Here is a 17,120-nt window from a genome sequence, read left to right as displayed (position 1 = left end):
TTTTCACAGTGCTCTCACTCTAGTTAACGAGCCTCTCCACTCTAACTTGGAGGAAAAAGTGAATCGGACTGCTCCTTTGAACGCTCGTAGTTCGAAAACCGTACAACTTAGGAGAAAAAGGTTTGATGTTCTGGAAAGAGCACAAGATTTCCTCCGTTTTAACGTTTGAATGACATTTCTAGGTGCACGTATGACTGAGCTACGCGACTGAGAAAATAGGTGAAATTCGGAGGCGATTTTTCTCCAAACCCCATTCATTCCTATGGAAGATTTTTTGCTGGTTTTTTGGGAATAACTTTGGGAAAAATCGGAAAATCTACTCCCCAGAACTTAGCACACTTGTCCGGATCGAGCCGCACGTTTTGATATATATATTGCAGGGCTACGTCAAGCGGTACGACCCGCATTAACTGCCGAAAAACGTGCTATAATAAGAATAATAAGTATGGAGAAGATTAAGTAGTGCCTCGTGCTATGCACAGAGGCCACTACTTCTACTGTGTAGAAGTAGTGCCCTCTGTGCTTATAGCCCGTGGCACTAAATAAGTATGGACAAGATTAAGTAGTGCCTCGTGCTATGCACAGAGGCCACTACGTGGCCTCTGTGCTTATAGCCCGTGGCACTAAATAAAAAGAATAATAATAAGTATGGAGAAGATTAAGTAGTGCCTCGTGCTATGCACAGAGGCCACTACGAAGTAGTGTCCTCTGTGCTTATAGCCCGTGGCACTAAATAAGTATGGGCGAAGAATAAATAGTGCCTCGTGCTATGCACAGAGGCCACTACTTCTGTAGAAGTAGTGTCCTCTGTGCTTATAGCCCGTGGCACTAAATAATAAGTATGGAGAAGATTAAGTAGTGCCTCGTGCTATGCACAGAGGCCACTTACTTCTACTGTGTAGAAGTAGTGGCCCCTGTGCTTATAGCCCGTGGCACTAAATAAGTATGGGCGAAGAATAAATAGTGCCTCGTGCTATGCACAGAGGCCACTACTTCTGTAGAAGTAGTGTCCTCTGTGCTTATAGCCCGTGGCACTAAATAAGTATGGAGAAGAGTCCATCTGTTTATATGTCTGTGTATGTCTGCATATGAAGAGTTCAGACCGATAAGAACAGCTAAAAGCAACACTGTTTCTACAAACAAGGTGAGAAAGGAAGCCTGACAAAAAATGTCAGATCACGTAAGGTAACATAATGCGTAAGTTAATATAGCCGATATATCATTATATAACATTAATTCCCTCCCTTGCATTGTCTCACAATGAAAGATACATGGAAATCACTTAGATTAGGGCCAAATCAAAGTTAAATTAATTTGATTTGTCTTTGTCAGGTTTAAACCACCTAAAACATTATGAAACACACAGGGAAGAAAGACAAAGGACAACAGCGCTCATTTTACTTGCAAGGAGAACAGACAGAGATGTGCTCAGTGACACTCTCTACTCGCTCTGGAGTATCTCTTCTGTTCTCCCCCTTTTTATTTCCTTAGGGTGGTCCCTAGTTACAAGATCTTGCAGCTATAAAGGTGAGAATTCACAGCTGCAAGTAGTGAATGAATAGACGCTTGTTATATGATTTATATTCAAGTTACAAGTCACAAGAAACACACACATTGAGGGTTAGTTTATGAACGAAGTAATCTCGCTTCGACATCCTACCTTTCTTCATAAATCTTCTTCGAAGGTCGTTGCTTCTTCTTCTGAGGTATGACTTCTGCTCCTGCTAGTAAAAACACAGGTTTCTGCATTCTTGCAGGGTCAGTAAAAGTTGAGCAGCACTGTGATAATCACTTTATGTACTAACCCTAACCCTAACCCTAACCCATTTATTCTAACAGTCTTATTTGTGATAAAGTCAAAGCAATTTTCTAACTGGTGTTCTATTAGTTTTAGTGCCAGCAGGGCAGAACTGTCTCGGCAGCAAATCTACAGGAATATCATCCAAAGTGGTATGCATTCATCACTGTTTTAGTAAAATGTGGATGATACACTGCATAACATTGTACGTGTTAATATTATCTGAAGCAAACAAGAAGAAAAATTAAAGGAGAAACAGCGTAAGAGCCTGCTCCAGCAGATTACAGAGCTGGATCATGGAGGGCATACAAGGGGGAATTCAGTCAGACCCTGGTGCTGGCAGCTATTCTTTGTCCAGGGGATGTATAAGTGCTACACTAAATGTGTATTTATTGTTTCTCAGATGAGATAAGTCTTAATCTAATTTACAGCTGAAGGAAACACTGTAGTGTTGCTCAAGCCTCCAGCACACACCCTTGCTGACCCCTACACAGAGTTAACTGTCAAAGAAAGTTGTCATGTACGGTCATCTTTGTTTGCTGTGTTGAATCCACTTTATTCATTTCTCTTAAACTATTCCACAGATGGAGATCAATGATTAGGAGACATTATCAGTGTATTCAGATGTACATTTGGGGTTGATATTTTAATAATCTAAATAAGAATTTAAATAAAATTTTAAATACATCTTTTAAAATTACAAATAATGAAGTTTTTTGCTCATTAATAGGTTAGGGTTAGGGTTATGGAGAGGACATTGTGCAACCCTCCCTTCAGCCTGTAGCCTCTAGGCCCTCTAGCCTACACACAGATAAAAAAATAAGGGGTAAAGGTTTTACCATTTCAGTCCTATGTCTACTTTTTAAAGGAAATCCTGACCAAGAACACATAAGTGAATGATGAACACAGTGCACCAACATAAAAGTCTCACTTACTCATCTCTATTGCTTGATGTCCTATTAATACATGTTGGAGTAGACAAAGTGAGGGCCCTTAATTAAAGGAATCTAGAGCTGGATAATCAGAAAAAAGAGCTGGAAATCAAGAAACTAAAACTTGAGATAGAGCAACTGGAGTATGAGAATAAGACACTGCAGTAAATTATACTTTAGAACAGTGATTCTGAACCATAGGGCCGCGGCCCAAACTTGGGCCCCGAGCGCCACCTAGTGGGCCGCAAAAAAAATCTGTTTTGTACGTGTGGCCCGCGAGGGCCGCGGGACGCAATAACAACTCCCGACCCTGTAGTGGCGCTAATGCATCAGTCAGTAGTTACTTTAACCAGCTCCATAAATAAGGAGAAGAAGACACTCAGCTAGCTGTAAACAAACAAGAAGGAGAAATATTTAAAACGAAAAAATGAAGACGACCCCCCGCCAAAAAGTAAATTTTTCAAGAGAAAAGAAGATGGGCTGCAGATGCAGAAAAGATCGACCGTGTCACTGACTGGCAACTCTAAAAGTGTACTGAAAGCTAGCTACCTCGTAGCCAGATGTGTGGCACAAAGTAAGAAACCATTCACCATAGCGGAGGAATTCGTTCTGCCTGTTGCTGTTGATATGTGCCGTGAGATGATCGGAGAGGCCGCTGCAAAGAAGCTGCTGACCATCCCACTCTCAAACGACACTGTGAGTCACCGTATCGCGGACATGGCCTCAGACATACAGCAACAACTCATTGAAAGAGTAAAAAGTAGCCCATTGTTCTCTTTGCAACTTGACGAGTCCACTGATGTCACGAATGCTGCGCTGCTGTTGGTTTTTGTTCGCTATCGCTGGGACAGTAGTTTGCACGAAGACATACTGTTTTGTAGAGAGCTACCAACACGAACTACGGCTCAGGAATGTTTCCGCTGCATTGATAACTACTTCAGTGAGAATGGCCTGGACTGGCAGAACTGTGTCGGGGTGTGCAGTGACGGTGCAGCGTCAATGACTGGCAAGCATCACGGTGTCATCAGACAGATACTCGATCGTGCACCAGAAGCTAAATGGACACTGTTTTCTCCACCGTGAAAGCCTTGCAGCAAAAAATATGTCACCAGAGTTCCACGGGGTGATGGATGTAAGTGTGAAAACCATCAACTTTATTAAAAAAAATGCTCTGAACTCCAGATGTTTTACTAAGCTTTGTGAGGACATAGAAGCAGATCACATCCAGCTGCTCTATCACAGTGAAGTGAGGTGGCTCTCAAGAGGACTGGTCCTCAAGCGTTTGTTTGAACTGAGGAATGAAGTCTTCTCGTTTCTCACTGAGAAAAAATCTCCTCTTGCACATTACTATGCCAACACAAAGTTCACAGCACAACTTGCCTACCTCTGTGACATTTTTACACTACTGAACCAGCTGAACATCTCACTTCAAGGAAGAGCCAGCAACGTGTTTGTTGTTGCAGACAAAGTTCAAGCTTTCAAGAGGAAACTTGCTTTGTGGACCAAGAGGGCCCAGGAAAAGAGAATGGACATGTTTCTACTTTTGTCTGACATTTTGGAAAACTCCCCTCAGGTGAATATTAGTGACTCAGTCTCTCAGCACCTCTCACAACTGGCAGAGACATTTGATGACTATTTTCCTGAGGATCCCAGAGAGGGACACATGTGGATTTTGGACCCATTTTCTGTGGATCCCACTGCAAATGATGTTGCTTTGCCCTCACATCTGGAATTCCAGCTTCTGGAAGTTTCCACTGACAGCACTTTAAAGTTGCAGTGGGGCAAACTGGACCTGGGCTCCTTCTGGGTTGCTGTCTCAAAGGAGTACCCATGTCTTGCACTGAGGGCTGTGAAACTCCTTCTCCTATTCACCACCACGTACCTGTGTGAGTCAGGATTCTCCATCCTGGCCACAACTAAGACCAAAGCCCGAAACAGACTCAGAGCAACGCTGGAGGCTACTCTGAGAGTGAGCCTTTCCCCCATTCCACCCAGACTGGATCTGATTGTGTCTCAGAGGCAGGCCCAAGTGTCTCATTAAGAGGTGAAGATAAAGGTGAAGGTAAAGGAGGTGAAGATAAAAAGGTTGAAGAAAAAAAAGTTGTATAATTGTTGTTATTATTGTTATTGTTCATATGCTACAGATATAAATATTCTTCTGGTTCTACCATGCACAAATATAGTTTCATTTGCACTTTATTTCAATTTTATTTAAAGTTTATTTATTTTATTTAAAAAACATTATTTTGAATGTATTTATTTTATCACCACCTTTTTATTGATTGATTTATATGTATATATATTATTTATTTTTATTCTGAGTCCTTCCTTTTTTATTTAAGTAAAATCTAATTATTGGTCTTTTTTCATTAATAAGCCTGAATTGATTGATTCATGACATGTTTAACCTTGACGTTAACATTGACATGTTCAATAAAAGTCTTTGTGATGATCATATTTTGTGATGTCATTTTATTTGACAAGGTTTTTGCTTGGTAAACTGTAAGTGGATTTGGTTTATTGAATTGAATTGAATTGAATACAAATCAAACCAAGAGTGAGATAATTATAAACCTATACAGTGTATATATATTAAATAATGCATATTAAATAATATATAATATAATTAATAATAATAAATAATATATATTAAAATTATATTTAATGGGCCCTGGGCCACTCTGTACTGAAAAAAATGGGCCTCAGGGTCAGAAAGGTTAAGAACCCCTGCTTTAGAATGTTTTATCAAGCATAATTGACATTTTATACTTTGACTTTTTCTTTTCCTAGGAAAGGCAGAACTTTAATAAATAATAAAACATCCTGTGATTGGTGGTGCATGGCTACGTGTGGTTGCATTACTTCCACATGGTTCAACAAGACTGCATATGTAACATACAGGTATGATATGAGCTGAGAATCTGTATCGCTCATAGTGAATATCGTCAGAGAACGCCAACAGATCACTCCGGTCTGGAAAAACTCTCTCCCTCTGAAAAGCATCTGTAATAATTTGGTTGCCTAAATCCACCAGATACTCTACAAACAAGGATACCATGTTCAAGCAGGATGATCGATAAAGAGGTGGCACTTTTAATTTCGGATTTTAAGCCCAAAGAGTGAACAAAAACTGGTCTCTATAGCCAAAGGCTATAAGAGGCAATAGTGACTCTGTGAGGAGCCTGAGTTACTAATAATAAATGCGTAGGATAACAATAGTGATTCTGGGCTCTATTTTTTTTTTTATAATAGGACTGATGTTTTGTCATGACGGGAAACGCTGTGCGAGCGCGTTGCAGGGAGGACCCAAATGCAGGAGCCGGAAAACCAGGTAGGTGATGAAGAAAACACTTTAATAACCAACGGACAAGGCAGGAACAAAACGACAAGGCAAGGACGAAATTACAGGGCGAACGACAAAATGACTGATCCGACAAGGACTAGGCTGAAAACAGGACTTAAATACACAGTGCTAAACAAGACGCAGGTGATCTACATTAGGGCAGGGAAGGCAATCAACATGGGACACAACCAGGAAGTAACATAACGGGGAACACGAAGGAACCAGGACTACAAAATAAAACAGGAAGTTACGTGGACAGAACACTAAACAGCAGAATTAACAAAAAACATCAAACATGGGCTGGAGGGCCATTGGAAGATGGGGGGAGGAGGCCAGGGCTCAGGAGGCGGTGACACAGGGACAGGAACGCAGGGCGGATGCGGCGGCGGCGGCCCAGCCGGGACAGGAACGCAGGGCGGCGGCTGCGGCGGCCCAGCCGGAACAGGAACGCAGGACGGCCGCGGCAGCGGCGGCGGCCCAGCCGGGACAGGAACACAGAATGGCTGCGGCGGCCCAGCCGGAACCGGAACACAGGGTGGCTGCGGCGGCAGCCCCGCCGGGACAGGGGCAGGATCAGGAGCGGGAGGTGGCTGCATGGGTAGCCTGGAGGTCCGCTGCAGTTGTTCCTCCAGTTCATGCAACGCGGACGACAGCCAATCCGACGCTGCCATCCACGCCTCCCGAATATCCGACTGGCGGGAGGGCTCTGACCCACAAAACCGAGTACCGGGAGCTGGGGAACAGCAGGCAGAACGGGCAGCTTGGTCCCCAGAGCAAGCACAGACTCCGCTGGGTCCATTGCAGGTCGGATCATTCTGTCAAGACGGGAAACGCGGTGCGAGCGCGTTGCAGGGAGGACCCAAATGCAGGAGCCGGAAAACCAGGTAGGTGATGAAGAAAACACTTTAATAACCAACGGACAAGGCAGGAACAAAACTATAGGGCATGGACAGGGCTTGGACAAGGCAAGGACGAAATTACAGGAAAAAGAAATGGGTAATGTAACAAAAGGAACAAACTGAGTAAGAGGATGGATGCTAGTCAAATAGAAAAGGAATAAAACATAAAGACGACTCACTGAGAGCTAGGTATATATCTATTAGTTCAATGCCAAAAGAAAGGAACACAAAAGCTACCCGTTTAACTAAAAACCCAAACTACAAAGAACCAGCATCCCTGCACTGAGAGTATTTGTACATTAACAAATATGTAACAAACATATATCAAACATCAGTTCTATTATAAAAAAAGTAAACCTGGTCACATTTCTTCAGAGGGCATACATATTGAAATGAATACAAAGTTGAAAACTAACTAAAGAAAAGCCTTGCTATAGGGAATTACCAAACATTTCCTGAGTACAAGGTACAGAGCACAGATCACAGAGTACAAAGTACAGCCGAGGCAAACCGTCAGTCTCAGACAGCCGCCTGGACTGAATGATGAGCTGAACCTCAGCAAACAGGCAGCAAACAGGCAATTGGCAGAGGTGCGGCTGGCCGGTCAGGTGCCGGTCAGCTGTCGCTCCTTATCTACGCAGATTGCTCCTGACACACCCCCTTCCCCGCAGGTTAGCCCAAACCAATCTTCAACGGAAAGTGCACCGGAAAGAGAGGATGTGACCGAAGGACGGCTGTCCACCCTTCTTTTGAACACGGTGAAAGCCATGGTGTCCCATCTGCTGAACCATGTCATCTCCGTTTTTCGTTCGGAAATCTGCTACAGCTGTATCACCGGCCACCCCAGTCAGAAGGAGCACGAGTGTCTGGAGGATGCGCCGGACTACTTCTACTGAAGTACTTTGAGCAGGTGAACAAGAGACTTTGGATAGATAAATTTATTCCCGCCATCATCGCGGCCTTGAAAAATTGCTCCATCCACGTGTCAGGTGAGAGGATCCAAGGTCTGGCAGAAGCCTTTCTCGATGATCTGAAATTCAAAAGACGCGTGGAGGAGAAAATCGCCGACCTGTATGATAAACTGGTTGAAAAGGGAAGTGCCCCCGAGTTGAAAGGCCTTCACCCTATGGAACGGCAGAGAAGAGTTGAAGAAATGGGTGATGGTGATTGAAAACACAACAAATGATAATCGTGTCAATGAAATGAGAAAGAGGTTGGACTCAGTTCAAAGTCACACAGGACCCTTGTGGGGTTTACTCATCATGGTTGCCTCGCAATTCACAGACCCGAAGCATTTGATGAAATTATCAAAGAGATGAATTACAACAATGTGGATCATCTATTTATGATATATGCTTTGATTGTAGATGTCATAAATCAACGTGTACAAAACAATGTACCTATACACGTCTCGAGTGAATTGCTGAAGCTGCATCGTGTTATTAGAGCCACCATTGGCGCCTCAGTGATGAGGACCGCCCTGTACAGCCTTGATGTTTAAATATTATAATGTGTTGGTCCATCATATATTTTCAATGTATTTCTGATGCTTTATGAAAAAAAATAAAAGTTGTATTAAAAAAAGTAGAGTCTTGCTGATTTTTCATAAACTCTGGAGAGGTGCGGGTGTTAACATGTCTGAGAAAAGTGTCATGAAAAAAGCATATTATAACCCAGTTCACCCAGGCAGCTTTGGTGGAGCGGACAGACTCCGCAGGGCCTTGCAAGATGAAACGGGTAAAAAAGTAAATGTGGAAAAAGTTAAAGAATTTCTATCAGAGCAGGATGCTTATACTCTGCATAAGCTGGTCAGAGTAAAATTTCCTAGGAATAGTGTTTGTGCCATGACCGATGGTTCAATTTCAGGCCAATCTCTGCCATATGCAGGCCTTGGCCGAGCACAACGACGGTTATCGTTATCTCTTGACGGTCATAGATGGATTTTCCAAAAAAGCCTACGTGAGAGTTATAAAGAATAAAAGTGCCTCGGAGACTGTGAAGGATTATGAATCTGTTTTTAAAGAGAGCCGGACCCCTGACAAGTTACAAACGGACTCTGGTAAAGAATTTTTCAACAAGAATTTCCGGAGGTTGATGAAGAAACACCAAGGTAAAACATTTTGCAACAGCCAGCGATCTGAAAGCTTCGGTGGTGGAAAGATTTGAAAACTAGAATGTGGAGGTATTTTACCGTTAAAAACACCCACAGATACTTGGATGTTTTGGTGGATTTTGCGAAAAGTTATAACAACAGCTACCATAAAAGTATAAAAATGACCCCTCAGCAGGTGACTGAGGAAAATACCTCTCAAGTTTTTCAAAACCTGTACTGTTCTTTTCCTCTCAAATACAAAGCCAGGTTCAAGATGAATTTGAAACAGGGGGACACAGTGAGAATATCCCGACTGAGGGGAAAGTTTTATAAAAAAAATACGAATAGAGCTTTACTGACAAGCTATTACGGTGTCTGAATGTGTCTACCGCCGGTGTACAAACTCAAAGACTACGATGGGGAACCTGTCGAGGGTACTTTTTACGAAGCCGAGTTGCAAAAAGTAAAGATGGCTCAGGATAAGCTCCATAGAGTGGAGAAAATTTTAGCCAGGTGGGTGGTGGGGGGTGAAAAGCAAACCTTGGTGCGATGGAAAAATTGGCGTGAAAAATTCAAAAGTTGGATCAGAGCCGACGATCTGAAAAATGTATAAAACAAATCCTGTGAGCCACACACACACACTTCATTTTCTCCCTCATAGTGTTTGTACAAAAATTATGAACGGAACAGATAGCGAGGGTTTTTTTATCACCCTTCCCTCCAACGCCTGCCGCAACATCTTTAAAAATAATACAGCCTCCGTTTTCCAGGTGGATTTACCTCAACACATTGATTTAAAGGGCCTGTGACGGAAATTTCATACCCACACACCTGGTTTAACGTACCAAAAGGCGCAGGGTACTTTGACTGGAAAAAGAAAGCTAAAGAGGATGATGAAGCGGGACAAGAGGTGAAGGCTGTTGTTCTTCTAAAGAGAAAGGGTGATGTACAGGTAGCGGCGGCTGCGGCAATATTTCAAGACTGTATTGAAAGGACATTTCAGACCCGTCAAAACTGTTTCTGGAGTACAAAAAAAAACAGATTCAGAGTCTCAAAACAGACCTTCACCGTTTTGTCAGTTATGAAAATCAATTAGGGGGAACACTTCCCGGCTTTTATGACCAAAAACATAGCCTCCGAAGTGTTTACCCACGCCGTGGGTAAATTATCCGGTGGCGGGCAAGAGAGCTCTGGGTCTCAAGAGGGCGCCAGAGGTATCATGGTTTTGGCTAGAAGACCTAGGAAGAGACCTCCTGGGGAGCGTGTTGTTTCGGGAGGGCCGAGGGTAAAAAAACACAAAGGAGGCTTCAAGAAGAAATCAGTCGGAAGAAACCGTCCTGAAGGTAGGAACTCGCGCTCCGGAGATATATTTCTTTAGCAAAATAAATAAATATATATAAAGAAAATCGACTGAATGCAGTATGGCGGAGCTGGATTTATTTTCAGCGCCCATGACCCAGCTGTCTATCGATGAAAAACTCTATACAGAGGTTTTGCCTTTGTCAGCAATTACAGACGGCGGCCCCATAGAGTTTTTTATATACCGGGAGACGGTGACAAATATCTGGATCTGAACAACACCTTGCTGCACCTGAGGGTGAAAATCACCAACACGGACGGTACGGACTTGGCCAGTGACGCCCACGTGAGCCTGATCAATTACTCCTTGAATACAATTTTTAGTCAAAGTGATGTTATTCTCGGAAGACAGATTGATATCGCAATCCAGCGCCACTCACCCGTACAGGGCCATGATAGAAACGTTACTAAACTATTAGGAAGATGCCTTAAAAAGTCAGTTCAGCGCCGGGTTATTCTACAAAGACACGGCCAGTGCTATGGACTCGGTGGTTGTCACCAACGGGCCCAACAAAGGCCTCCAAGTCCAAAGAGGTCCACCCACTGGGACCTCTCCACGCTGTCATATTTTTCAGCGAGAGACTTCTTCTGAACGCGGTGGATTTGAGAGTCAAGCTAACCAGAGCCAGCAACATCTTCAGCCTCATGTGCGCCTGGATGATCCGCCGCTTGTAATTTTTTAGAGAAAACACAAGAAACTTGTGCAACAAAAAATGGACCAGACTCAGTGATTACCTTCCTAGCAACAAACTTTCGCCCTGCTCCATGTGCCCTACAGATAATATCCAACTAGGCCAGTGAGCGGTGATAACTATCACGTCTTTGGGTTCATCAGGTGGGAACCTCCTATCATCGGTGTTTCGTCTAGTTAGGCCCACAACACCTCCAGGAGGCTAGACCTATTACTTCTTCTAACCCAAATCCACTGACTGGATCTTACTGCCTCATCTGACATTTATTTTCCTCACCCTCTGTCCCCTTTCTACTAACTCCTTCAACAAAGCAACAGCAGATCTTACTACAAACCCTCTGCATCCTACTTCCACTTCCACTTCCATCCTTACCTAGATCTGCATACCTGAGCTTTTTCCTTTCATATGCTTCTTCAACTGAATCCTCCCACGGCACAGTCAGCTCTATGAAATATACCTTCTTTCTACTCCTAGTCCACAAAATTATATCAGGCCTTAGCTTTGTGCAGGCTATTTCCGGGGAACAACAAGCTTTCCTCCTAAATGTACCTGCATCTCCCAGTCACTAGCATCCTCTAAACTGCCTTGCTTCCCTATCATCTAATTAACTTTCCCTCCTTCCTGAACAAACTGTATTGCAACTCTCTTTGTCTTATACCCTCCTAGAATTGCCTGCCTCCGTATATCTTCAATGTCTGCACCTAAGCTTTTTAAAACCTGGATATGTCGCCACGCATATCGGCCTTGTGAGCAACTAACCTTACAACCGGACAAGATATGCTTTAGAGTTGCAGTACCTGAACACAATGAACATAGTGGGCCTCCATTTACCCAGAGTTTTAGGTTCTGGGGAGTTGGCAAGACATCATATGTTGCCCCTATCAAAAATCTAATACTACTTTTATCCATACTCCACAGCTCTTTCCAACTAAGCTTCTAACCACATCTTTACTCCGAGATAACAGGAGCTCTATCCTAACCTTAGTACATTTAAACTCCTCCACTAGACTGGATACTGGGAGCTGAAGTATGCCTTTCCCATACAGTGCCACAGTGCTTAAACATCTCGGAACACCTAGCCACTTCCTAATGTAAAAGCTTACTAGTCTTTCCATTTTCTCTGCAGCAGATATTGGAATCTCATATACCGATAGTGGCCACATCAACCTGGGAAATAATCGAAAATGCAAACACCACAGCTTTAAACTTTCCTGGAAGTCCTGATTTATCTATTCTATCCAGTCCCTCAACAACATCCTTCCAGAACTGCACTACCTGTTCTCCATCATGCAAATCTGCCTTGTACCTCCTACCTAGACTCTTTACTGGTTTTTCCCTAATTATTGGAATTTCCTCTTCATCTATTACAAACTTTCAATCACTTCATCTTCCTCTTCTTATTGAGATACTTCTAGACTTACTAGGCTTGATTTTCATACTAGCCCACTTTAAGTTTTTATTAAGTCTCTCAAGTATTCTTTTCACACATGGCACCGTTGTAGTTATCAACGTCATATCATCCATATATGCCCTAATTGGTGTAAGGCGCATCCCATCCTTCCGCCTCTCTCCACCTACAACCCACCAAGAAGCTCTAATAATTACCTCCACTGCCATTGTGAATGCTAATGGAGAAATTGTGCACCCTGCCATATTACCTATTTCTAGCCTCTGCCAACCTGTTGTAAAGCCTGCTGTTCTTGAACATAGTCTGATATCCTGGAAATATCTTCTTACTAAATTGACAACTGCTCCAGGCACTCTAAAATAATCAAACGCCTCCCAATTAAGGCTATGTGGCACTGACCCAAATGCATTTGCTAAGTACAAGAATATCACATGCAAATCTCTTTTCTCCCTGAATCTGATGCCAAATCATGCTCTAAACACCCTGCGAAACTTGGTATTCCTGCCTTCTGTACTGCAGTATCAATTAAGCTATTCCTTTCTAAATAACTAGCTAATCTCCGTGATGCTACACTAAAGAAAATCTTCCCCTCTACATTCAGGAGAGAGATCATACGGAACTGACTCAGAACTGACTGCTTCTCCTTAGGAATAAGAACACCTCCTGCCCTACACCATCTGTTTCTTCCAAACTATTCTTAATGCCTCCACAAATACTTTAGGATATCACGTGCGCTTTTATAGACCCGGTAGAGGACTCCATTTGGCCCTGGGGCCGAAGAAGCCTTTGCACACCTGACTACCTCCTCTACCTCCTTCCACCTAGGTGGTCTAACATCCATTTCTTGATCAATCTCCCCTAATGGTGGCATGTCAGGTGGAAGTCCTACTACTCTATTCTCCTCCAATACATTTTTTACAAAAAAGGTTTTTCCACAACCGCTGGGTCCCACAATCTGACATGAAAAAGGCAAGACCAATCTAGGATCAAAATAAATTTCTTCAACAAGGTGGGACATTTCTTTTTGGCCAGTAAGCAGCAACCGTCTCTTGTCAAACGCAACGCAAAACTTTTTCTGAAATTAATTTTTTAAGAGAAATCCCCTTTTCCCTCTCCTCCTCCTCCTCCTCCCCACTCTCAGTACACTGTCTCACGTAGCCCTCCACCAATCGTTTGACACTGTCAAAGTTGACTTTTTGACAGTTGTCGTGCGTCTGCGTAATTCCCTTGACTTTGAGCACCGGTTTCTTCTTGTTCCTGGTCTGATAAGCATAACTTTTAGGACTGGCTGCAGCAAATTCTTGTATGCTGTCTCCGTCTAATTCGTCGGTCAAATCTCCCAGGTAGTTACCCAGAGGCAGTGTGTTTTGGCCCTTTCTAGTGGTGTAAATGAGGCTGTCTGTGTCAAAGTAAAGAACTCTGTCCTGCATCTGTACAATTTTAATCTGCCATATGCCGTGGTGAAAGCAGCTACAAACACATTGTCTACCTTGTTGGGAGGGGCGATCTCCATGCACCCACTGGATCAGAGCCACTCTGTCGTTGATGAAGTTAAAGTATTTGACTTTGTGCTTTACTGAAAACATAAAAGAGAAAAAAATCGTCGGGTTCTGTGAAGAGAGACGTCTGACAGAGGTAATTTCTCTGAGCAAACTTTCCCCAGAAGCTGTTGAGACACAATTTAGAAATTTGTCTTTTTGCCGGATTTCGCTTAATTTGGGAGGCGTCCAGCAAAATACCCTGATGTGTCTGATAGTCCCTGATGTATCTTTCCCTGCTCTCCTCATCAATGACCTCAGGCGGGTAACCTGAAGCCTCCTGTTTAACTTTCAAACGGCATGTACTTTAGAAAGACTATGTCATCCCTGCGGTCAAAATGCCATTCTTCTGTTATCTTGGCCAAACGATAACCCATCTCCAAAGCCTTGTTAAACTCAGGTGTGACCCTAACCCCCTTTAAAGCTCTAGCCTCATCACAGTGAGTGCATGCCTCCTGCTGAAAATTCATCTCTGCGCAGGTGCGGGACAGAGTAAACACCAGTTTACCAGAGAGAGTTCTGAAGGGTAGAACGGGGAAAAACAAACCTCTCGGTGGATACACTACGGCTTTGATTAGCCCAAAGTAGCTGCTGGGGTGTTCAAAATCTTTAAGGATTATTTCAGGGTGACCCAGAGAAAATCTTTCACCCCCTCGTGAGTTTTTTTCATCTCCACCCACCTGTGCTCCCTCATGACAACTGGTGTTACACCGTGCACCGGTGCAACGTAACCTCACAAGTCTCTTCATGGTGCTAGAGTGGAGCTCCTTAAATGTTGTCCCTGTTAGAGGAGAGCGTTCTTGAGGCTGAAAACACACAGCGCAACCGTGATAAAAACAACCAAGATACTCCCAGATCTAATTAACACCTCCTGCTTCTGCGTAACTGTCTACAAAGTAGTTAGCCAACTGTTTTTCACCAGCGTTCAAAGCATGCTGTATAAAGATGCCGCAGGTGTTAGAAACCCATTCTAACCACTGTATGCTGTTGTGCGAATAAGATTTAAACTGACGTTTGTAATGATCAGGAGGAGGAATGGCTAAGGTTTGTTTCGTACCATGCCTCAAACTCACTCTTACCCGCAGCTGTCATGCGCTCTGTGGAGTAGTCCTCAGCCCGAGGGTAAGGGCCTTCGTACTTCAAACACTGCTCAGAGCTAAAACCTTAAGGAAAATATCCTTTGGTTTTTATCAGCAAAACCTAAAGCTTTGGGCATGGCGGAGAGAGGCATGGTCAGAAAACTCAGGGAATCTATGTATTTATGACCGTAATCGCTTTCTGAAAAACAAATCACTTTGCTACCCTGCATGACCAAGGATGGCTTTATGCCTAACTCTATCATGGCGTTGAGGACCAAGTACCTGTCAAAACCTTTCGAATTATGTGCTATAAAGACGGTTTTCTTATTAGAGGGCGTTCTGAAATCTGACAAAAGGTTTTTGTGCACACCACAAGCACACCTGCTCGTTCGTGAAGGATTCAAAATCATAAAAGACTATTTTAGTGCCACGGGCTATAAGCACAGAGGACACTACTTCTACACAGTAGAAAGGGAGACAAATGATTTTTTTGGCAAAACGTAGACACAGGTCCTGGGATTCAGAAAATCTAACTTTGAGAGCTCTACTCCTCACCAAATTTAAACAGGAGCGCTCAGAGCGCCAGCAACACTTGCTTTTGCCCCAATTGACTGCAATGCAAATCAAGGCTTTCCTCAAAACATTTTCACTCTGTCTTCGCACTGTCCCTACACGCTCATTTTAAGGACTTTTCAAATCAAACAAAGACTGCTGGAATCCCCAGACTCTTTTGTCTCTCACTGTGTTTTCGATTTTCGGACCGGAGCTACGGTTTGCTCGCAATTCGAAGTAGTTCGGGAGGTGGTCAAAAGCCACTTTTGGGAGAGTTTTGGGGAGACTCTGAGCTCTGACCAGACTGAATTCTCAAATCACTGTGGCAACCGCAGGTCCCTCAGCTCAGGTCTGTGTGCAGCTGTTGCTGTAGATCAAACCCACCCAACTTTGGAGCCTCACTGCTTCGTCATACTTTGTCACAGAAACGCCGTTCAAAGTTTAAACGGCTCAGAAGACCTTGACCTCTGACCTGGAACACTCACACATATACACAGACACACACAGAGACACGCACTCACACATATACACAGACACAATCACACATATACACAGACAGAAATAGAGAGATATAGACACACGCTCACACATATACACAGACATACACACAGAGACAGATATACAGACGCAGTCACACATATACACAGACACACACACCGACAGATATACAGACACACTCACACATATACACAGACACAATCAGGGACAAATATACAGATGCACTCACACATATACACAGACATACAGACAGTCAGATAGACAGATGCACTCACATTTACACAGACATACAGACAGTCAGATAGACAGGTGCACTCACACATTTACACAGACATACACAGAGACAGATATAGACACGCACTCACACATATACACAGACACAAATAGAGTCGTATATACAGACGTACTTACACATATACACAGACACACAGAGACAGATATAGACACGCACTCACACATTTACACAGACACACACAGAGACAGATATACAGATGCACTCACACATATACACAGACGTACACAGAGACAGATATACAGATGCACTCATTGAGTCAAGATCAATCGGTTCTCCGAACGGAAATTTCATCAGGAAGGCTTTCGAAAGATGGACGGTACGTGGGTTGCTCATCCAGGCGAGGGGCGACGGGCGAGGGGACGACGGGCGAGGGGACGACGGGCGAGGGGACGCCGACGCGTGGCACTTCAAAATTTCTTGGAATTTTCTAGTTTCTGGTTATGATCCATGTCTGCCTGTAAAGGCTGCATGTAACATAGATGCTTTTCGCTCCCTGCCTCCTCCTCCTCGTCACCAGTGACCTCCCCGCATATTCTGCATTTCAATTTTTGACACACGTGAGGCTTGCTCTTGCCGTTCATAGTGATGTACCACAGTCTGTGACATTTTTCACACTGTTTATACAACTCACATTG

The 17,120-nt window shown here is 43.5% G+C and overlaps 1 protein-coding gene across 1 annotated transcript; it reads left to right on the top strand.

Annotated features, from left to right (window-relative positions):
- The first annotated feature begins 6,391 nt into the window (after positions 1 to 6,391).
- Positions 6,392 to 8,452, top strand: LOC115054605 (loricrin-like). Its single transcript, XM_029519876.1, has 2 exons — positions 6,392 to 6,957; positions 7,644 to 8,452. Exons 1-2 carry the CDS (start codon positions 6,392 to 6,394, stop codon positions 7,693 to 7,695), a joined length of 618 nt encoding a protein of 205 aa, XP_029375736.1. The 3' UTR covers positions 7,696 to 8,452.
- Positions 8,453 to 17,120: the final 8,668 nt, after the last annotated feature.

This window comes from Echeneis naucrates, chromosome 14 (genome assembly GCF_900963305.1).
Source record: "Echeneis naucrates chromosome 14, fEcheNa1.1, whole genome shotgun sequence".
NCBI lineage: Eukaryota > Metazoa > Chordata > Actinopteri > Carangiformes > Echeneidae > Echeneis > Echeneis naucrates.
This window is presented reverse-complemented; position numbering and strand designations above follow the sequence as displayed.